The 23,195-nt window shown below is 40.9% G+C and overlaps 1 protein-coding gene across 1 annotated transcript; it reads right to left on the bottom strand.

Moving 5' to 3' along the window:
* Positions 1-1,270: 1,270 nt before the first annotated feature.
* On the bottom strand, positions 1,271-22,514 carry TLR3 (toll like receptor 3). The gene is made up of 5 exons (XM_036765355.1): positions 22,394-22,514; positions 18,664-19,116; positions 13,495-13,686; positions 4,814-6,666; positions 1,271-1,607 (listed from the first exon to the last, which is right to left on the bottom strand). The coding sequence occupies exons 1-5, from the start codon at positions 22,394-22,396 to the stop codon at positions 1,379-1,381; spliced, it is 2,730 nt and encodes a 909-aa protein (XP_036621250.1). The 5' UTR covers positions 22,397-22,514; the 3' UTR covers positions 1,271-1,378.
* Between the last annotated feature and the right edge of the window lie 681 nt (positions 22,515-23,195).

Genomic DNA, 23,195 nt, shown 5'->3' with positions numbered 1-23,195 from the left:
TTTCCAATGAGATATTTCCCATTGTCTTCCATTTTTTCATTCCTTTGGTTCTGTTTTATAATATCTTGATTTCTCCTAAAGTCACTAGCTTCCACTTGCTCCAGTCTAATTTTTAAGGTAGTATTTTCTTCAGGGGTCCATTGGACCTCCTTTTCATTTGGCTAATTCTGCCTTTCAAGGCATTCTTCTCCTCACTGGCTTTTTGGAGCTCTTTTGCCATTTGAGTTAGTCTATTTTTTAAGGTGTTGTTTTCTTCAGTGTATTTTTCAGTATTTTGGGGGGTTTCCTTTAGCAAGTCATTGACTTGTTTTTCATGATTTTCTCATATCCTTCTCATTTCTCATCCCAATTTTTCCTCTACTTCTCTAACTTGCTTTTCCAAATCCTTTTTGAGCTCTTCCATGGCCTGGGACCAGTTCGTGTTTTTCTTGGAGGCTTCTGTTGTAGGCTCTTTGACTTTGTTAACTTCTTCTGTCTGTATGTTTTGGTCTTCTTTGTCACCAAAGAAAGAATCCAAAGTCTGAGACTGAATCTGGGTGCGTTTTCACTACCTGGCCATATTCCCAGCCAACTTACTTGACCCTTGAGTTTTTCAGCGGGGTATGACTGCTTGTAGACTAAAGAGTTCTATGTTCCACGTTTGGGGGGGGATGTGCCAGCTCTGCCACAGCAGCACTCCTCCTTCCCCAAGAACCCCCAACCCGGACTGGGCTTAGATCTTCAGCAGGCTGTGCACTCCTGCTCTGATCCGCCACTTAATTCCTCCCACCAGGTGGGCCTGGAGCCGGAAGTAACAACAGCTGTAGCTGCCCCACCTCTGCTGCCCCTGGGGCCAGTAGCGGAACCGAGAACTCCTTCCACTCCCACAGCTTTTCCCACTAACCTTCTCTGCTGTCTTTGATGTTTGTGGGTTGAGAAGTCTGGTAACTGCCGCAGCTCACTGATTCGGGGCGCTAGGGCCCGCTCCGCCCAGCTTCTGGTCTGGTTGGTCCACTCTGCTCATGCTGGGCTCTGCTCCGCTCCACTCCCAGCTCCCAGCTCCGGGTGGCATAGACCTCACCCAGAGACCATCGAGGCTGTCCTGGGCTGGAGCCCTGCTTCCCTCTGCTGTTTTGTGGGTTCTGCAGTTCTAGAATTGGTTCAAAGTCATTTTTATAGGTTTTTGGAGGGGCTCGCGGGGGAGCTCACGCTAGTCCCTACTTTCCTGCCACCATCTTGGCTCTGCCCCCCCCCCCCAAAACATTTATTTTTTTAAATGCAAGTATTATTTAAGAATAAAAAAATGTAAACAAATTGTGGAAGGGATTGCCCCCTCCAACTTACAGTACAACTCCAATTTATTCTGGACTTAAGGAGATCGTCTTTAAGGTAAAGACATTCAGTGTGCTTTATTTTTCATTCCAAGTGCTACTTGTAATTTCTGGTAGAATGCAAGGACACGTTCTTTCTGAGCTGGCCAATGCAAGATGCAGTGAGATTTAAACATTCCTCTTCTTAAACAAAGGGCATGATTCAGCTTATAATCTGGAATGTCTTCAAGAAAGATCAGGATGATGGAATCCAGATTTTGTTCAATTGCTTGCTGGACAGCATGGTGTACCTTGAACCTGAAATAAAAAAGAAATAGTTAACCCTGAGTTCTCCTTCAATGCTTCAGAAGATTCATTGTTTAATTAGTGTGGGTTCTTCCTCTATTAACACAGATCACATATTATAGCCACAATGATTGCTACTATTACTGCTACTACTACTGCTGCTGCTACTACTGCTACTACTAGCATTTATATAGCTTTTTACCATTTGCAAAGTGCTTTACATGTGTTATCTCATCTTCCTAAGTTTTGCTGTTCAGTCATTTCATACATGTCCAACCCTTCATGACCCCATTTGGGGTTTTCTTGGCAAAGATTCTGGAGTGGTTTGTCACTTCCTTCTCTAGCTCATTTTTCAGATGAGCAACTGAGACAAATAGGGTTAAGTGACTTGCCCAAAGTCACACAGCTAGTAAGTGTCTGAGGCCAGATTTGAACTCAGGGAGATGAGTCTTCCTGACTCCAGGCCCAGCTGAACCACCTAGTAAATTATAATAAATTGAGTGACTTGCCCCAGGTTACTCAGCCATATAGCTAGTGTGAGTCAGAGGTAAAAGTAGAATACAGGTCTTCTTGACTCCACAGCCGCCCACTGTTCACTAGGGCTCTAATTTTCTCAAATCAATGCTATTAGAATGTGTTTTTATCATAGGATCCCAGATGTAGAGCATAAGAGAATTTAGAGGACATTTGGTCCAACTCCTTCATTTTGCACTTGAAGAAACTGAAGGTCAGAAAGGTTAATTGGTTTGCTTAAGATAACACAGGTAGTAAGTAGCAGAGCTGAGATTTAAACCCAGGTCTAAATCCCCACGATCTCTTTCCCTATCCTCACAATTCCTGCTCTAGACCCACTTTCTTCCCTGAATAGTCTTGACTCTATTGTTAACTAATTCGACTATAGACTGTCCTCCATCTCTGAATCTCATATCCCTTTGTCTTTCTGCCATTCATACCAATACTCAAATCATAGGCTACCTAAGCCCTCCATTCCTCTTGTCTTCGTACTGCCCAAACTGCTGAACACTACTAGGACGAGTCACACAACCATAGGTTCACAAGAAAGTGATTATATCTATTTTCAACCAAGCCCTCGCTGCTGTGTAGCAATTTTTTATTCTTCCTTAGTTGATTCTATCATGATCCCTCAAGCAACTATTCCAGGACTTCTCTTACCTCTTCAAGTCCAAAATGCTAACTCGACTATGTCTTGCTCACCAGGCAAACTTAATTCCAGATTTACTGAGAAAAGTAGGGTCATCCACCCATTGCATACTTTCTCATTTCCCCAGAATCCCTCTATATTTTCAACTATCCTTTTTGTTTGTTTGTTTTTGATCCAGTGTCTTAAAAAATGGTGGCCTTCTTACTGGGCAAGGCTAATCTTCCTCCGATTGTGTCTTTAATCCCATTCCCTTCTATCTCCTGTATTGACTTGTTTTTTCATCTCCAAACTCAATCTACACACTCTTTCCTTGCAGCCTACAGAAGAGATCACATCCCCCATCATTGATTAAAATAAGCAAAATCTTCTTTGATTTTGGCATCCCTTCAAATTTTTGGTCTATATCTCCCCTCTTTTTCACTGCCAAATTACCAGTAAGTCACCTGCTAGCTTCCTCTGACTGCTCATTCCACATTCACTTTCAACCACTTTGCCTTCTAATCCCTCCCTCCATTTGAGCTTTCAAATATCATCAGTGATCTCTTTATCTTTAAAATCTAGTGGTTCTCTCTTAGACCTCACCTTGCTTGAGATTTTTGCAGAGTTTGACACTGTTTATCATCCTCTAACACCAGATACTCTTTCCTCCTTCATTCCTCATATACCTGTTTTATCATTTCTTCCATCTCCTGCCTTCAAAGAATGGGCAACCCCCAATGCTCCTTATTGGGCTTCCTGGTCTTGAAGATCTCATCTTATCTCTTGGTTTTGTGTATCATCATCCACAGGAATGACTTCTAAACCTATATATCTAGTCCAAATCTACCTCCTGAATTGTGATCTGACATCAACTACCTCCTGGACATCTTTGCCTGAATGTCTCAATGGGACCTCAAACCATTTTCCTTTCAGTTTGTCCTAAAAAAAAATAAAGCTCTGAATTACAAGAAATTGTATGTATGTATGTATGTATGTATATATTGGGGCAGCTAGTCAATACAATGAATAAAGGTCTGGGCCTGGAGCCAGAAAGACCCAAGTTTAAATCCAGCCTCAGATGCTTGCTAGCTGTTTGCTTAAATTCCTTCTGCCTCAGTTTCCTCATCTGTGAAACGGGGCTAATGATAGCACCTATCTCACAGAGTTATTATGAGAATCAAATGAGATAATAATTGTAAAGCACTTGACCCAATGTCTGGCATGTAGTAAATGTTATATAATTGTCAACTGTTATTGCTATATATCGTGCATACGTACATATATGTGTGCGTATATTATGTATAGCTACATGTGTGCCGATATATGTCAACATATAATATATTATTTGTGTATATATGTGCGTGTATATATATATATATTTATGTGAGGAAGAGAAGAGGGAAAAGGGGAAAAAAATACCTTATATTAAGCACCTACTATGTGCACTGTGTTGAGAGCTTTAAAAATAGTATATCACAGGGCAGCTAGGTGGCGCAGTGGATAGAGCCCCGGTCCTGGAGTCAGGAGAATCCGACCTCAGACACTTGACACTTACTAGCTGTGTCTAAGTCACTTAGTTGGCATTTAAGCTGGCTAAGTCACTTAGCCCCAATTGCCTTGCCTTCCCCACTCCAAAAAAAAAAAAATAGTCTTATCATTTGATCCTCACAATAATCCTGGGAAGTAGGTGCTATTATCATAAGTGCTGTTATCTGCATTTTACAGGTGAGGAAACTGAGGCAGACACAGATTAAATGACCTGCCCAAGGTCTGAAGGCTAGTGAGTGTCTTGAGGCCAATTCTTCCTGACTACGGGCCTAGTGCTCTTTGCAGAATAACACCACCTGACTGCCTCTTTGGGGCAATGGATAGAGTGCTCAGCCAAGAGTCAGGAAGAATTCCCCTTCCTGAGTTCAAATCCAGCCTCAGACACTTACTAGCTGTGTGACCCTGGGCAAGTCACTTAACCCTGTTTGCTTCAGTTCCTCATTTGTAAAACGAAAAGGAATGACTAAACAACATTGGTTCCAAGACAGATCCCTAAAAATTTATGTGCATTCCATACATATTAACCTACCTTTTACACAAGGGATCTTTCAAGAGATTTCGTGTTACAACAAAAATAATCTTCCTGCTCCTTTTTATGCTGTGGACAATTGCTTCGAGTTCAGGTATACCAGCTTCAAAATCCCTTTCCTCCAGGCAGAATCTGAGGGAATGGTCTTTTTCTTCCATACGAGACAAATGCTTCCAGATCCACCGTGCATCTTCTCGGGCATGGACCACATAGGCCGTGTAGTCGGGCTTTTCTTCTTGGTGATCAATTTCTTTGAAGCCAAGGACTCGGTGTACAGTGACATTCCAGTAAAAGGCTATTCTCCAGCCTTGAAAGTGGACAAGCATGACAACAAAGATCAGAGTGAATAGGAAACTGGTATTTATCACAAAGAGTAGCTTAAAAGGGGCACTGTCTTTGCAGGGGGAAATATCGAAGAGCATCACTGGGGTACCATGATATTGTGGTGGGGTGTTGCAGAGGTAATGACTGGACAGATCCTTGATTTCTGTGTGAGTCTCATTAAGCCAGCTAGCAAACCAAGCCAAACTTTCACAGGTGCAGTCAAATGGATTGAAACTCATATCTAAGGAATTCAGATTCTGGAAAGCCGGTCCAAAAACACTCTTCTCAATAGATGTTATAAGATTCTTCTGCAGGCTCAATGACTTCAGGGATGTCTGATCATCAAACAGAGAAGCTGGAAGTAAATTCAGATTGTTTGATCCTAAATCAATTACCCTTAGCTGAGACAAACCCTTAAAGACATCTGCTGGAATTTCATCAAAGCCATTAGACTCTAAATTAAGTATGTGGAGGTGAGAAAGACCTTTCAGGAAAAGAACAGGTCCACCAGGATTAGCACATTTCCAAAGCCGAGCCAAGTTATTGTGCTGAAGATCCAGAATTTCCAGCCGATTGAGTCCTTTTAACATTTCATCGTTTATGTTCGCAATGTTATTGTTGCTGAGGTCTAGAATGGTCAGATTTCGAAGAGGATGGAATGGGGATGGAGAGACGTCCAGCTGCTTGCAAGCTACTCTTCGGAGCATCAGTCTTTTGAGGCTTGGGACTGAAGCAAACGAGTCACTGGTCAATGTCAGGTATTTATTGTAAGAAAGGTAAATCTCCATGATGTTTTCCAGACCTTTCCACTCTTGGCCTGTAAGTTCTTGACTAATTTCATTCAGGCCCAGGTCCAGGACCTCTAAATGGTCCAACCAAGAGAATGCACCACTTTCTATATGAGAGATTTTGTTTCTAGTCAGGTTAAGAGTAAGTAAGGGAGAATAAGCAAGGGATGAGAAGGTAGCGTTGGTCAGAGTCTGTAAATTTGCAAAGGAGCTGGACAAGGTTATATATTTCAGACTTGTTAATCCTGTGAACATATCAGTGGTAATGCCCAAAAGGCTGTTATCGTCCATATTAAGATATTCCAAACATTTTAGCCACTGGAAAGAAAACTCCTCTATCTTAGGAAAGGAAAACATGGCATTTTTTGGTTTAGTGAAGGCTCTTTTCAAGTTCAGGTATTTTACCTTGGAGAGTCCATAAAAGGAGCGAGAATACAGATGGCCTATGTTATTATATTCCAACCCAAGCCATTCCATGTGTGAAAGCCAAGCAAAGGAGTCATTAGCTATTGCCGACAAACCATTATGGGAAAGGTCAAGTGTGGTGAGATTTGTCTGGTTCAGGCCTCTGAAAGTCATGTTGGAAATTTTGGTAAGTTGGATGTTGCTCAGAGAAAGTCTCTGAATACTTGTGCCTGATAATTGTAAACAAAGCTTCTCTGTGGGTTCAAGCCCAAGCTGAACATTGTTCAGTGAAAGGCCATATAAATTCCCAATTGACTGAAAGCACTCTGGAGAAAACTGGAAAAATAAAAATAAGAAACAAAAAAAAGTTAGTGGTTATTTTACATGACAATATGTTTAAATAGCTTTTCAGAGAGGTAGGAAACTAGGTAGTGAAATGGATGGACTTCTGGGCCTGGAGTCAGGAAATCTGAGTTCAAATCCTCTGTCAGATATTTACTAATTATGTGACCCTGGGTAAGTCACACAATCTGTTTGCCTCGGTTTCCTCAACTGTTAAAATGGGGGTAAAAATAGCACCTACCTCCTAGGGTTGTTATGAGGATCAAATGAGATAAAAACTGTAACTGGCACATAGTAGGTGCTTTATAAATGCTAGCTACTTAGTAGGAGATTGGGCAAAGTTTTGCTATTCTGGAAAGTTGATCTGCTCAATTCCTGAGAGGTTACCCTGTGTGAAACTGAGAAGGAAACTGAGTAATGGATAGAATGCCATACTTGGACTTAGAACTGACTTGGATTCAAACTCTATCTCTGGCGCCTGCTAGCTATGTGACTCCGAGCAAATTTTCCTTAATGTATCTATGCGTCATTTTCTTAATGGGTAAAATTGATGTGTAATATTTATATTTCTTAACTGGAAGGCAGTGTGGTCAGTGGATAGAGAACCAGCTTTGTGAGTTTGGGCAAATCACTTAATCTCTTAACTCCTCGGATACTTTCTAAATGTGTGACTGAGCAAATCACAACTTGATCTTTCTGGGCCTCAGTCGCCTCACCTATAAAAAGGGCATGTGTGTAGGATTTAATGGTCTCTAAAGTCCCTCCCAGCTCTAAAATCCATGATCCTATGGCTTGCAAAGCAGGTGATGATATGAATTGGAGGAGGGGGTTCCTTCCCTGGGAGCTCCCCACTTTGAACAAATCACAGCTCTGGGACTAACAGTTTCCTCCCTGCCCCAAAAAAGAAATCACCCTATTTATCTTAGAAGGTAGTTTTGAGAAAAAGCAGTTTATAAAGCTTAAAGTGCTAAACAAATGCAAGTAATAAGAAATACTACGACCCCAATAATCTGGAAACAATTTCACTGAAAATCTTAAGCATACAAAAAATATTGGTTGTTAGATATGATACCTAAATATGGCATCATTCATGTATTTGAGGGACTTTTCTAGCTGTATGACCCTGAGCAAGCTATTTATAACTTCTCCAGGCCTCCATTTCCTCATCTGTGAAATGGGGGTAATGCTTTTCTATTATGTCACAGGACCGATGTGAGGAAAAGTTAATAATAAATAATACATATAATTATACTATATATTATACATAATCACATGTAATGCATCACCTAAATAATAAATTAACAAATAAAATAAATATTATAAATAATAAACTATAAAGTTGAATATAGATGTGGACCATTCAAGCGCTTAGGCAGTATTTTCTGAGAAATCATACATATACATACATACATACATTTTGATTAAGCTTTGTGTCAGTGGGAGTAGAAGAGATGAAGCTACAAAAAGGTCACGGGTCTGTGTTCACGGAGGGCCTGGAATGCCAGACAAAATAGTTTGAACTTGATTCTACGAGCAATAGGGAGTTCTGAGCAGGAGTGCCAGGGCCAAATCTGGGCATAAAGGAAGATCAATCTTTTTTTTTTTAATTTTTTGCGAGGCAATCAGGGTTAAGTGACTTGCCCAGGGTCACACAGTTACTAAGTATCTGAAGTCAAAGTTGAACTCAAGTCCTCCTGATTCCAGGGCTGGTGCTCTAACCACTGCACCACCTAGCTGCTCCAAGGAAGATTAACCTTGCAGAAGTAGGAAAGACTTGAAGGGGAGCAAATGAAAGGGGCAAGACCCATTAGTGGCTTCTGCAGTCTCCCACACCTATAATGTATTGCCTCCCTCCTCATCTCCACCTCTGAGTGCCTTCTAATTTCTTTCAAGTTTCAACCGAAATGCCATTTTCTTCACCAAGACCTTCTTTCCAGCTTCCTCCAGCTGTTAAATGCCTTCCTTCCAAAAACCCTGGCATCTATTTTGTTTATGTTTCTCGTATACATAAATATGTCCATTGTCTCCCCAGACAGATTGCAAGCTCCTTGAGGAAAGGATCTGTTTTCATTCTGTTTTTGTATCCCTAGTGCATGGCACTGTGCCTGGCACATAGAAGATTCCTAATAAATGCTTGTGATTGACTGATTGACCGATAGTCCAGGGCGGGGGTGGGGAACCTGCAGCCTCAAGGCCACATGTAGCTTTCTAGGTCCTCGGGTGGGGCTTTTTGACTGAGTCCAAGCTTCACAGAACAAATCTTTTTATGAAGGGGCTTTGTTCTATGAATTTGAAGTCAGTCAAAGGGCCACACTTGAGGACCTAGAGGGCCACGCTTGGCCTTGAGGTTACAGGCTCCCCACCCCTGGCGTATACTTGATGGTATCTGCGTGAAGGAGGAAGCAGCAGTACGATTAAAGAAGAAAAAAATATATCTATATGAAAGATAGAAGTAGAAATAATAGGACTTAGAAACTGGTAAATGTTATAAATTGAGGCAATAGAAGAAGTAATAATAAAAAATAACAGTAACAGATACCACTTCCATGGCTCTCACGATGTGCCAGGCACTGTGCTAAGTGGTTTTGTAATTATCATCTCATTCGATCCTCATGACAACCCTGTGAGGTAGGTGCTGTTATTAGCACCCCCATTTTACAGATGCGTAAACTGAGACAACCAGCGGTTAAGTGACTTAGCCAGGGTCACACAGCTAGCAAATGTCCGAGGCCAAATTTGAACTCAAGTCTTCCTGACCCCAGGCCCAGAATTCTATTCATTTGTACCATTTAACAGCCCCTAATTTGTAGATGTTACAAATGTCATTATTTGTTCTTTAAAAACAAACAGATGAAAACTCTATGTGGGAAACTAAACAGATTCACTAGAGTAATCACCAGGAGTCATGGAATCCTGGGCTTGGCAGACATTCCAGGGGTCATCAAATCCAACTTCTTGTCCTTTTTTTTTTTTTTTTTTGCTTTTTTTTTTTTATTTTGGCAGGGCAATTGGGGTTAAGTGACTTGCCCAAGGTCACACAGCTAGTAAGTGTGTTAAGTGTCTGAGGCCAGATTTGAACTCAGGTCCTCCTGACTCCAGGGCCGGTGCTCTACTCACTGCGCCACCTAGCTGCCCCATCCTTTTTTTTTTTTAAAAGGGGATGTGACTTTTTAGGGATGTAGATTTTAAAAGTGCGTGTTGCTTCAGTTTTCTATATATTAACAGGAAACAAATTCTCAGGGAAGGAAAGAGAAAGTTTTGATTTCCTCAGAAGAACTAGAATAAAATTAATATCCTAGAACATTAAGAATAGTCCCACCATTGTACCTGGTTCTAACTCGAGTACTGAAGTATCCATGGTGTGTATATTTTACTAACAAGACACGGAATCATATTGGAGCCCTGGAGGAAGACTGTCCATCTGGTCCATTCCACAATTCCCTCCATTCTCAAAAGTTTTGCCTTTTTACCAGATATTTCATTATCTAAGCTCTCTTAGATGGAGTCTAAAACGTACTCACTTCAGACCAAAATTTGCTTTAAAGCAAACAGTGTCATTAGCACATTCCAAAGTATGTCATATGGAAAACATCCTGGCTCTGTTTTCGAAAAGCTAGACTTTCTTTCTCTAACTTTAACTTTTTGAGGATTTCACTTCCCTAATGCTTATCACGGCCCCTGCATTCCCTAGTAGATGCTGCTATTAATAATAATAGCTAGCATTTATATATTGCTCTAAGGATGACAAGGCACTTTCCAAATGTTCCCTCATTTGATACTCAGAGCAACCCTGAGAGGTACAAGTTATTATTATCTCCATTTTACGGAAGAGGAAATTGAAGCCAGTGGAGGTTAGTCAACTGACTTGACCAGGGTCATGTAACTATTAAGCGTCCGAGGCAGCATTTGAACTCAGTTCTTCCTGACTTCAGAGGTCTATGTATTGTACCACAAGTTGCTACAGTTCCCCCACTTCTCAAAAAAAAAAAAAAACAAATCAGGATTTGGTGGCCAACATTCTATTGATGAGTATCTTAGCAAGGTGGGTCCTTAGACAAAAGACACATGGTTGTTTCTAGCTTGTTAGAAACTCTCAGAACTTGAAACCAATCTTCAGGAAGCCAGGATGGACTCTATGCTAGGGTAAGACATCAGAGTAGGTCTGTAGTAAAATTTCTCTCTCTTGACCTAGGGTCCAGGGACCCAGCTTTCAAGGGATGCATGAACTTGAATGGAGAGAGAATCACATTTTTATTTTCACTAACATTTGGTTTTCTTTTTAACCCTATATATTTTGAATTTAAAAACATTAATCAGAGAAGGGGTCCATAGGCTTCACCAGACTGCCAGAGGGATCCATGACACAGAAATTGATGAAGAACCCATGTAGGATACGATCAACATTTTCCTGATGCAAGTTTCTTCCCCACCCCAACCTTCCCTGACCACTCCAGAGTTCTCCTCCCACACAATCTGATCAGCCCCAGCTCGCCTGATGTAGCAGAGTGGTCAAGGGGCATAAAACATCCCAGCTGCATATAGTTGGGGCTTTTCAGACTTGGCGGGTGCTTGAGACCAAGCAAGTCACCAAACCTTTACTGACTAGATGTGCTTCCAAATGGAGGCGAGAGGGGCCACCTCCAGAGAGTCTAAGTGCCACAGTTTCCTTGTTACACATTCTTGCTGTGTTTGGGCAAACTACCTTTTCTTTGCTAATTGTTCAGTGACTTGCAGGTGCCTCATTTCATCCTGACCTTGAACCTTCTCTAGGAGGGTGCTGGCTCCAACCGGACCCCTGAACTATTACTTCCTGCTAAATTCCAGACTTCTAATTTTTCTAACACTCCAGCAATCTTCCCCAAGCCAGACTGCAATTCAACATTGAGATCCCTGCCTTGGGGCTCCCTATGCCTTCTCTCTTCCCTACCTTACCTTCAAATAGCTGTGGCTTTCCTTAGTGAAAGAGCTGGAAATGAAGAGAACAGAGAGGAAAAAATCAAGCCAAAGAGGGGATAAAAGACAGGGCCAGTCCCTAGCAGGGTGGGTGGTCTGGAGAGCACAGCAAATACCATTCACACCCTCAGACATCAGTTAGCAGGTTGCTTTTTTCAGCAGCCAGCAAGAAAGAGAGAAACATGATATAAATAAAGTAGATAGAATCAGAAAGAAGTGGGTCATATCTAAAATCTTGCAGTTACTGAGTCTGGCTAATTTAGGGCATAATATACAGGAGCAAGAGTCAACTCTCCTTCTTAATCAAAAAAGATTAGAAAGGCAGTGGGATGTTCTAAGGAGGATGACAGATTTAGAGATAGAACCTGTCTGACCGTGTGAAATCTGACTTGGGGAAATCATTTAACCTCCCTAGACCTGTTTTCTCGTTTACACGAGTGACTTCTTTTGGAGCAGAGATTCTTAATCTGGAGTCCCTGAACTTGTTTTTTGCTTTTCTTTTATCTGATATCTGTATTTCAATATCATTGACTTCCTTTATAATTCTATGTATTTTATTTTGTGTATTTAAAATATTATTTTGAGAAGGGGTCGCTAGCCCTTTATTAATAAGTAAGGATTTATTAGTCTTTCCCAAATTTCCAAAGGAGTTCATGATACAAAAAAAGATTAACAAATTCTGGTCTCAAGATCTTTTCTTTAGGATACTCTGCTACTCCCAAATCTTATTTCTGCTGGAATTTTTAAATATATCTGCCAAATAATTAATACAGTGGAACAATATTCCTTTATGAAGAGCAAAGAACATTACAAAAATTAATTACCTTGGAGGAGAAAAGGCAGAAAAGAATGTTGATAATGATCTTCTGGTAGGATTACAGATCTGACCTATGTAAGAGACTGGAGGATCATCTAATCCAGAGGTCCCCAAACTTATTTGGCCTACCACCCCCTTCTAACAAAAAAATTACTCCGTGTCCCCCTAGAAATCTATTTTCTTTAACCCTTTAGCAGTTTTTTTTGAAATTTGTGTCATTTCAAAAAATATAAAATATTTATTTTAAATGATGTATCTTAAATATAATAATTTATTGTATTGAAATTTTAATGACATAATATTGAATTATGTAACCAAAAAACAGCGTATTATAAACGAGTCATTACATGCACATATTCCTGCTGATGCATGCTGGACTTCCCAACAATGTGCAACATACTCACCTGCCAACACTTGCTTGTTAAGACCTGTCAGCAGATTGACTACTGATCTGTTATAGACTGCATTTTGTGTGTTTATTTTGAAAATAATGTAATCACTATGAGTTTTACTGTTACACAACCAGATGAAACATGTACTAACGGTTTTTCAAAATTTTTTTATCTTCCCTTCTTTCCTTGTTCTTCCACCGTCCCCTTATTTTTATTCAACGCCCCCTAATTGCATCTAAGGATACTAGAGTCCTTCCCCTCCCCCCAACCTGCACCCCAGATCATTCCAGTGTCTCCCAGTGGACAATATCGCCCACTTTAGGAGGCTTTGATCTAACTCCCTGGCTTCCAACAGGCCAAGGTGTTATCATTCTCCTCTTAAAAATGCAGCATCTTGGGACCAGAGGAGTAAAATGTCTGGCCCAAGATCACACAGTTATTAAGTAGGGGAAACAAGAACCCAGGTTGTCTGCCTCTCTTTCCAGGTACTGTTTATGCAGATATGGTGAGCTCTCTCCTGAACACGACACAACAGGGAACAAGGCATTTCGAGTAGCCATGATGGAGGCTGTGACCTCCTTTCTTAGGCATGTTTATATTTCCATCAGTTGGTCTCCTTTACACAGAGTTCAACCTAAAGTTAGTGATGCCATTTCTTACCTCTTTCAGTTGGTTTGAAGACAAATCGAGTTTCCCCAAGGATGAATTCCCAAGGTAATCAAAGTCCCCCTTTTTTAAGGTATGTATTTTGTTGTTAGTTAACAGAAGTTCCTGGAGATTTTCTAGTTGTACCTCAGTTCCTAATTTTGTAGATGATAAACCACTGTGAGATAGGTCTAATATGCGTAAATCCTGAAGGGGGGAAATTAAAAACAAAAACATTACAATGTGTATGTTAGTTTTCCAATTGAAAACAGCCTTAAAGTACACCTCATAATTATCCTTGAAGTCAAAGTATGGCCCATCACTATTACCTCTATATCTCGTGGTTTCATAATCATTATCAGTGTAGGTACTCTCTCCGCCAATGCAGTGACATAGTAGATGGTCTTCATGGGATTATAGATTTAGAACCAGAAGAGACCTTAATGGCTAAGTTCATCCCTTTCATGTTACAGATGAGGAAACTGAGGCACAGAGAGGTTAATGACTGGACCAGGTTCACAGCAAAATAGTATATGAGGTGGGATTTGAACCCACATCTTCCTGACTCCAATTCCAGCTTTCTATACACTACTCCATGTTGCCCCTCTGAAGGTTGATATGACTATCAATGTCATTTTGCCAACCATTGGGTCTTCAGCTTTTCCATATTTAACTAAGCCTGTCATTGTATGACAGGCAAACCAGATCTATGCAGTTTAGTACCTACTAGAGTTTGCACTCCAGTAATATAACATTCAGGAAGCCATGATCATGGCCGTGATGGACTCTAGGCTATTAATAAGGAACTGAGAAGGATTTTAATGGAATATTCTACTAATCTGAGGGAAAAGCCACGCTAGAGTTAAAAAAAGTAACTTAATAAATGCTTAATTGGATTAAGTTGAATTAAACTTCTGGCTGACAAAAGTAAACAATCTTTTGGCCTATTAAAGATAGGACTTAGTTTCATAATAGAAGAATTCATTTTGCTTCTTTTCCCAGAAGAAAAAAATAATTAAACTTGGAAAGGATTTGTAAATCCTTTCATCATGTATGAGTTTTCCACTTAGCGTATGAATTACTTGAAAAATGACACATTGATACGAATAATGATTGAGTAACTATGAAATCCTTACATGAACAAAAAGCAAATAAAAACCATGTAATATCACGCTTGAAAGAGCAGAGGTCTTAAAGTTAGGAGGCCTAGATCTGTATCCTAATCCTAGAACTTTGGGAAAAATATTTAATTGCCCCAAATCTCAGTTTCCTGAGTTCCATCTGTACAATGGGAGATCATAATACTTCATTCTCCATCTCATAGGTTGGTTGTGAGGAAAAAGTTTTATAAAGTATAGACAGCCATGTCAAGAGGCAGCAAGTAGGTGTAGGATCAGCCTTAGGGTAACAAAGATCTAAGTTCAAATCCTATCTCTGACACATGCTAGTTGTAGGATCCTGCACAAATTATTTAATTTTTTAATGACCCAGTCAATAATTTAAGACTAAAAAATTACAGGTGGTGGAGAGAGTTTCTGTAATGGAAATGCCCCATCACAAATCCAGTAAGCAAAAAAATAAAGGATTATTTGAATGCAACAGGTGTCTGGAAAATGCTCAGAACACTTGGAATGGCATCTCCACATGTGGAAATGCTGAAGGGCCTAGTTCGAGAAGAGTCATGATTCCATGGAGGCAACTTGGAAAGACTATAGAATGCATAGACATTCTGTTACTGGTTTTTGGCTTATTACAGGGTGAACAGGAGGTTTGGAAGCATTCAAAAGACTTTCTTTTTTTTGCCATCTTGCTCTTTAGCTACGTTCCAGTGGCATGACTCCTTAGCTCCCAGCTGATGAGAGAAAAGCGTTGTGAGAGGATAGGTCTTGGAACCTTTTCCCCTCTGAGGCCATGCGGCCCTAGGAAAAGACATCAACCCCTTAGCGTTTGTTCTTTTTCCCCTTAGCTGAAGAAGATTAGAGTCTCCAAGTCTGTGAGTTTTGAAAGGTCAGAAGAATGGACAGAAGGAATCTTAGAATCAGAGTCTACTAGAGTTCAAAATTCAGAGTATGGATTTTGTAGGCAGCCTGACACTGATGCCCAAAAGAATAAGGAGTTTGAGAAGTGATCTTTTGGACACAGGCCTACAGAAACTGAAACTCATTTGTCCTTCCACATATGAACTTGGTGGGACCAATGTTCTGCAGGAACTGAACCAAGAGTAGGCTTTGTAAAAGCTAACACATTTAAGTTGTAAGCGGAACTTGAGTGCTACTCATTGGCACCTAATAATGGGTGGGCCCAGCTGGTGTGGGCTCAAAAATAACACTGGAGAAGAAATGGTCCCAAGCTCCTCAGAGTACCTGAGAATCTCGAAGGGAAATGTAGCCTGCCTGGCTCTGGGAGAGCTAGCCAGAGGGAACTAATTACATAAATGTGAGCAATTATTATGATCTGAATGGGCCGCTACAAATTAACTCTTGCAAAAGGTGATGTGACTTTCTAGAAGTGGAGAAAGGGGCTAGACTTTTAGAATCCCTTCACCTTTGACCAGTCTGCTCCCAACATCTCATCCAGATGAATACCTGCTGTAAGATGTGCAACCTTTGCTCCTCTGTCAGCAGAGATTGTACCTTAATAAGATTTTTTGTTTGTTTCAAATTTGTGATTTTTTGGTGCCAGGAACTTCTGGTGATTATGTTCATAATATAACTTATAATTATCTCTAATCTATAATTATCTAATCTATAAATTATCTTCATAAGCCACTGGTAATATGCCAGCCCATCCTCAGCAGCCACCTTCCAGGGGAGCACCCCTTATGGAGAAGCCACCCAACAAAGGCCTCTTCAATGGCCTTAGGAACTCCTGACCTAGAAAATAAAGTTCTCACTATCAAATTTCTTGGAACAGTTAAATGATTCAAAAGATGTGTTTTACCGATGGAAATGACATTGAGGTTTAGTCCTTTTTTTAGTCCTGTCTCACTCTTGGTGACTCCCTTTGGGGTTTTCTTGGCAGAGATATTAGAGTGGTTTGCCATTTCCTTCTCTAGCTCATTTTACAAATTAGGGAACTGAGGCAAACAGGATTAAGTGACTTGCCCAGGGTCACACATCTAGTTAGTGTCTGAGACTAGATTTGAACTCATGAAGATGAGTCTCCCTGATTCTAAGCCCGGTGCTCTATCAACTGCACACCTAGCTGCCTCCAAAATTGTCATTTGTTGTTGAGTTGTTTCAGTTGTGTCCAACTCTCCATGACCCCATTTGGGATTTTCTTGTCAAAGATACTGGAGTGATTTGCCAGTTTCTCCTTCAGCTCATTTTACAGATGAGGAAACTGAGGCAAATAAGGTTAGGGTCATGTAGCTACTAAGTAGGAAAAGCTGGATTAGAACTCAGGTCTTCCAGCTACCCAGATGACTCTAGGGCCAGTGTTCTATCCACTGCACCACCTAGCTGCCCCTCTCTGTTCATTAGGTCTAAGCATAGAGTAAGTGCTTAATAAATTTTTTTTCATTCATTCAATGATTCCACTCCAACACTCTGATTCATACTGAAAAGAAAACATTGGAGCTATGGAAGCACACTACTTTAAGTCTGAACCACAAAAAGGACATTTTGAGGTGTCTGTTTTGCCTTATCTATGTTTTTTTTCCACTACCCCATTGAAGACAATGGTCAGGAACTGCTGTGACTGTCCCCAACAGTCTCGCCATCCACCACTTCACAGAATCAACAAGACTAAAGTTTCTCTTCAGTGTCCCATGAGGTGAGATTTGGTCAACATCTGTCCTCCCTTCCGGATCTTATGACACCTTTTCTAAATATTCGCCAGCTTAACTTAAGCACTATAATATGAAGCAATAAAACCTCAATTTTTTGTTTTGGGTTTAGACTCTTGAGTTCGTTGAGTCTTGCCTCATTTTTGTTCAGATGCAGAAACAAGACCGGAGAGATACCAAATACTCGTGGTCATATGCCTCAGTAAAGAAGCCAAGAAACAAACACAAGTCTTCTGACTCCAGACCCAGGGCTCTTTCCACTTTCCCACACAGCCTCTCACTCAGCTTTCACATTTGGCTGTCCATTGTAAATGAAATGAATTTTAAAGACAATCTATTCTAAAGAGAACTTTCAAACTTAAAACTTTCTTCTTGAGACTGCCAAGTAGTGTAACACAGTGGTGTCAAACTCCAATAGAAACAGATTTCTGCAGGCTGCCTGACTTAGAAAACCACGAATTAACATTATCTATGTTGTATTGTATTTTATTTTCTTAAACATTTCTCTCTTTTTTTTGAGGGGGGAAGGCAGGGCAATTGGGGTTAAGTGACTTGCCCAAGGTCACATAGCTAATAAGTGTGTCAAGTGTCTGAGGCTGGATTTGAACTCAGGTCCTTCTGACTCCAGAGCCGGTGCTTTACTCACTGCACCACCTAGCTGCTCCTTAAACATTTCTCAATTACATTTTGGAGTTTCTCATGGGCTTGAAGCCTAGGAGTGCCAAACTTGGAGAAAGGAACAATAAAATCAACACAACAGTAATAGCTGGTATTTTTCTGTGGGGGGTCGGTGGATAGAGAATGGGACCTGGAGTCAGGAAAATCTGAGTTCAGATCTGGCCTTGGATGCTCACTAGCTATGTGACCCTGGGCAAGTGCCTTAACCTGCCTCAGTTCCTCCTCTGTAAAGTAGGAACACTCTGGAGAAGGAAATGACCACTCCAGTATCTTTGCCAAGAAAACCCCACGAACAAAGTCCATGGGGTCACATAGAGCAGGACAGGACTGAACCACTGAACAACAAGCATTTCGGTAGGACTTTAAGGTCAACAAAGCGTCGCACATATATGATCTCATTGGATCTTGGGTTTGAAAGGAAGACCTGGGTTCGAATCACGCCTGAGACCTTTACTAGCTGCGGTTCCTTGGACAAGCCATTTTATTTCTCATGCACGGCCACAGTTGTTTCAACTATAAAAAGGTGGTAATGGTAACATCTCATAGGGTTGGTGTGAGAATCAAAAGAGGTCATCTATGTTACACGTTCTGCATATATGTAACAGTGTAACATACTATGTAACATCTGCAAATCCTCAAACTCTATACACATGTTAGGTATTATCATTGCTGTTTTTGCTATTCATGTCATCTCTGGCAAAAGAACACGTTTATATTACCTTTAGATTTTTGAAAGGGTTGTTACTGATTTTCTGAAATGAGTTGAACTTTAAATGAAGTTCCGTAAGGCCTGTGCAGTGGGCAAACACGGCGTCAGAAAGCTGGGACAGCTCATTGTGTTGAAGGTTCAAAACTTTCAACAGAGGCAGATTTTGACACAATTCTGGCTCCAACTTCGAGATGCTGTTGAAGCCCCCATCCAAGACGACGAGTTGTTGGTATCTTGTAAAATTTGCAGCTGGCAGTCTTTTGAGTTGATTGTGGGTAAGGTTCAAGGTTGTGATGTTGGTTGGGAGATCAGGAGGAATTTGGGTTAATTTCAGGTGACTGCAATCGGCCACTTCTTGTCTGACAACACAACTTTTTACAGATTGTGTGCACACCGTGTGAAGGAGCAATAATCCGAGGAAGAAGTAGCTCCAATAGGGCAAACATCTTTCCATGATTCTACTCTGCAAAAGAATCCAAAGCAAGCATGCACATGATTAATAATGCACGATTATATAAATAATTTGCACAAATTACTTGCTACACAAAGCACCAAAATAACCTTGCCCATTTTGATCATGCCACAAAAGTTGCAAAATGGATAGAGGGGGTCCTCAGAAAGAGGAGGGATCTGTGTTCAAGTCTCCCCTCTGACAAATATTGGCTGGGTGATCATGGCTAAGTCAATTACTATCTCAGAATTTCATTTAGCCTGGAAGCTACACAGCAAGTGTCCGTTTGCATTGGTGAAGGAAGTTTCTCACCCTCTATCAATGAGATAACAGTTCTAATTCCTGCCCCCTTTCCCCCCACCAAAATCAACAGATCAAGAAGTAGCACTGTATAATGGATATATAGCTGCCCTAGTCCATGTACCCCGTCACCCCGCCTTCTCCACTTTATCAACCTTCCTCCTACGATCGCACACTTCATCTCCCGAATCTGAACATTTTCACTGGCTGTGCTCCGTGCCCTCCCGGCTTCTCTATGCCTAGCTGTCCCATTAGGACTAAAATGAAAAAACATCAAACTCCAAGCTCATCATCATGAGTTATAAAGCCCTGCTGATCTCACTTTTCCAATTACCATCATCAAATCGATATCAATAATATGGTAAGCATATAGGCTGTGTTAATGTTTTATATAAATTTATTTTCAGTTTTCAACATTCATTTTCACAAGATTCTGAGTTCCAAATTTTCTCCCCATCTCTTCCCTTCCCCCACCCCTATGCTGTGTTAATTTCAGGGTTCAAATTTAATTCAACAAATATTTATCAAGCAGATATCATGGGCAAATCTTGAAAGGTGTAATTGATTTATATCTGGCCTTAGAATTGGAAGGACCCTGATACACATTGGCTGTAACTGTGGACAAGTCGTTCAACCTCTCGGTAGGCCCAGGGCCCTCTCTAGGACGGGTCTTCCCAACCAGAGTTACAGATACCACCCGTAATACGAGAAGCTTTTTGAGAGAGTAAGACAAATGTTTGGCAAATTACTGTATTATCCTACTGAAACATTCCAAAAGTAGGAGTATTAGTGAGAAAAATGTGTGGATTAGAAAGAGAACAGTGAGAAAGCAGGAGAGTGGTGAGAAAAGGAAAGAATGTTACAATGTACCTAAGAACATGTGAAAGATACTAACACAAAAATAACTCCCAGCAACCAAAGCCAAATGAATGAGGATTGAATATGAAACACGATTCATTTTAAGCTAGAACAAATAGTGGCAGTGACCCAACGAATGGAAGAGGAACTAACTGATGTCCGCAATAACCCCAAACTCCAAAAGCATTTCCAGGCCACGAAGTTACAAAATGCCAGGCACGCTCTTATTAGACGTGCTCACAAAGTTTTAATTCTGCTTACAACTTATCTCTGTGAATCAGTGCCCTCACTCAGTCCTGTTCTCAGTCAAATCCAAAGCAAGAGGTAATTTGGAGGCTGAACATCTTATGTGGCTGGTATCTATTTTAAGAATCATACCAAGAAGAAAACCATTGGCTGATAAGAAGCCAAATCAAAGGTTTAATTCATTTATTTGACTATATTCTGATAAACATTGAAACTTTATGGTAACTAACAATGTTGTTATGTATTAAACAAGGTTTTCCTTATGAAACTTTTATCTTATCTCTTTTGTGCATGTATATAATATATACATATACACCCACCATGTACACACACACACACACACACACACACACACACACACACACCCCTAGAATTTATTTTCAATGGATAGCTAGGTGGGCACAGTACATAATGTATCTCGCCTGGAGTGAGGCAGACATCTCCCTGAGGTTAAATCTGGCCTCAGATACTTACTAGCTCTGTGACGCTGGGCAAGTCACCTAACCTGTTTGCCTCAGCTTCCTCATCTGTCAAATGAGTTAAAGAAGGAAATGGCAAACTACTCCGGTATCTTTGCCAAGAAAACCTCAAATGGGATCACAAAGAGTCAGACATGACTGAAAATGACTGAGCAACAACGAAAGAACTGATTTCCATTCATATTGAAAAAGGGATACGGAAAGGTTTACTAAAAGCCCAAAGGTATAATTATTATTATCATTATTATTAAGCATTATATAAGCATTGTTATTAGTGTGATCAAACTCTAGTCCTGAGGTATGGGGAGTAATGCCCCAAGTCTCAGTTCCTTCTTACTGTTGCTTTCTGAGGTCTGTTCTGGGGCTCAATCTTAGGCTCTCCTCTCCACTCCTAAACCACAGTGTCTGCAAACTACAACTGTTCTCTCTACCTCGGAACTGAAACCAGGGGCTCTGCTTTCCTGCAAGTGCCCACAGCCAGCAAGGTCCCCGCTCCTCTGCTACTGCACTAACCAGGTGTTTGCTAGCTCCTTCTCTCTGGAGCCACAGCCTGGGATGCATCTGGTCGACACAGCTGTCCTTGGCAACCCTCAACTATGGAAAGTCCTTCAGTCTCCTCCTACTCAGGTGTCAGACTGCACACTGTGAGATTAGAGTTTCTAAAGCTGAGGCAGCCTCCCAATTCCAGCTGCCCCCAGGGTTTGTTGTTGTGGATTCCACAGAGTTGGCCTGGAAGTGTTTGCCCTTCACTCAGGCCAAACCTCTGCCCCTGAGGGTCAGGTCTTTCCTGGGGTTTACTCAGGTTATTTTAGGTGAACAACTGCTTTACCCTGTGTTTATTTCTGCTGCTCTGAGGTGAATTTCTGTCTTTTCTTGTGGAGGAAATTTAGAGAGCTGAAAGTTTTCTGACCTACTCTGCCATCTTCCCAGAATCTTCTCTCTTTCCAATTTATTTTTCAGTGAAAGTGATTTTTAAAGAAAGAAACTAACTTTCCCAATTCATATTGTTAAATGCACTTTGGACTTTTTTTCTCAGACTCTGATAATCACCATTTTCTCAGTAAACATGCAAACAACCACCAATGAACAATTTCTCTTTTCAGCCATCATTAAATTGGAGGAGAATTCAGTGAACATTCCAGTACAAGCTGTTTTTATCTCCTCTCTCCTGCAAAATTAAAAAAAGAAATCTTTGCAGCCCATCTTGTAGTACCTTTTTTTCTTTCAGTAGCTCAAAGTCCAGGACTTTGCTCAGAAACCATTAGTGACCTGTTTGCTCAACTCCTGAAAGTGAAACTACAGAAATTTAAAAAAAGAAAAAGAAAAAGAAAAAGAAAACCCCCAAAACTTCCTTTTTTACTTGGATTTAACTGTGGGAGAAAGGGAGTGGAACCCCAGCAACTCACCATCTCAGCAACAGTAGTCCTCTCTTTGGCTTCTTTACACACGTTCTCCCCACTTTGGAAGCAACGATCCTGCTGAGTAACCCAAGTTCAGGGCAGGATTCAACCCTGTTGGGATGGGCCAGGACTACGGCCAGGAATGGATACACGGATATAAGTCACTTCCTCTCTTTGGCATGTATTCTTGGATAAAACAAAAATCAACTCGGCAAAACTGAACTATAGTCACAAACTAATTTAACATGAATTTTTTCCAAGATGAAACACCCTTAGGCGATTCAGAGAGGCAGACAGTAGTTACTATTGGGAACAAAGGTCACCTTGGAAAACGGAGGGAAGAAAATGAGGGGGTATTGAGGAGTCTAGGTTTCAAGAACCCCAAAATGTTCAGCTCAGCTTTATAACAGCAAAAGGATTTTACAGTAGCACACATGCTTATATATTTACTAAGTAAACTGTCAGAAAATATTATGTAAGCAATGACCTTCTATGTTATTTAAAAAAAATTTTTAAACATCCTTTCTCATTTGTCCCTTCATTCTAGCCTTCACCACCAGAGCCTTATTAACTGGGAGGGACAACCTGCCCTTGGTCCCAGGTCTCCAGCACCTGGGAAGGCATTTTTCCTCTCCACTGAAGTTCAAAATCCATCACCACCACCCTACTGTGTTGTTTTCCACTGTCCTGCACCATATAATCCGACCTTACTCCATCACCTAGCCCTACCTGCCACCCCAGCAATACCATTGCCGCCTCTCTTCTGGGAGCCACCCTCCTTTACAATCTTGACAATGGAATGGGCTGA

The sequence above is a fragment of the Trichosurus vulpecula genome, chromosome 6, assembly GCF_011100635.1.
Source record: "Trichosurus vulpecula isolate mTriVul1 chromosome 6, mTriVul1.pri, whole genome shotgun sequence".
Classification (NCBI taxonomy): Eukaryota; Metazoa; Chordata; class Mammalia; order Diprotodontia; family Phalangeridae; genus Trichosurus; species Trichosurus vulpecula.
This window is presented reverse-complemented; position numbering and strand designations above follow the sequence as displayed.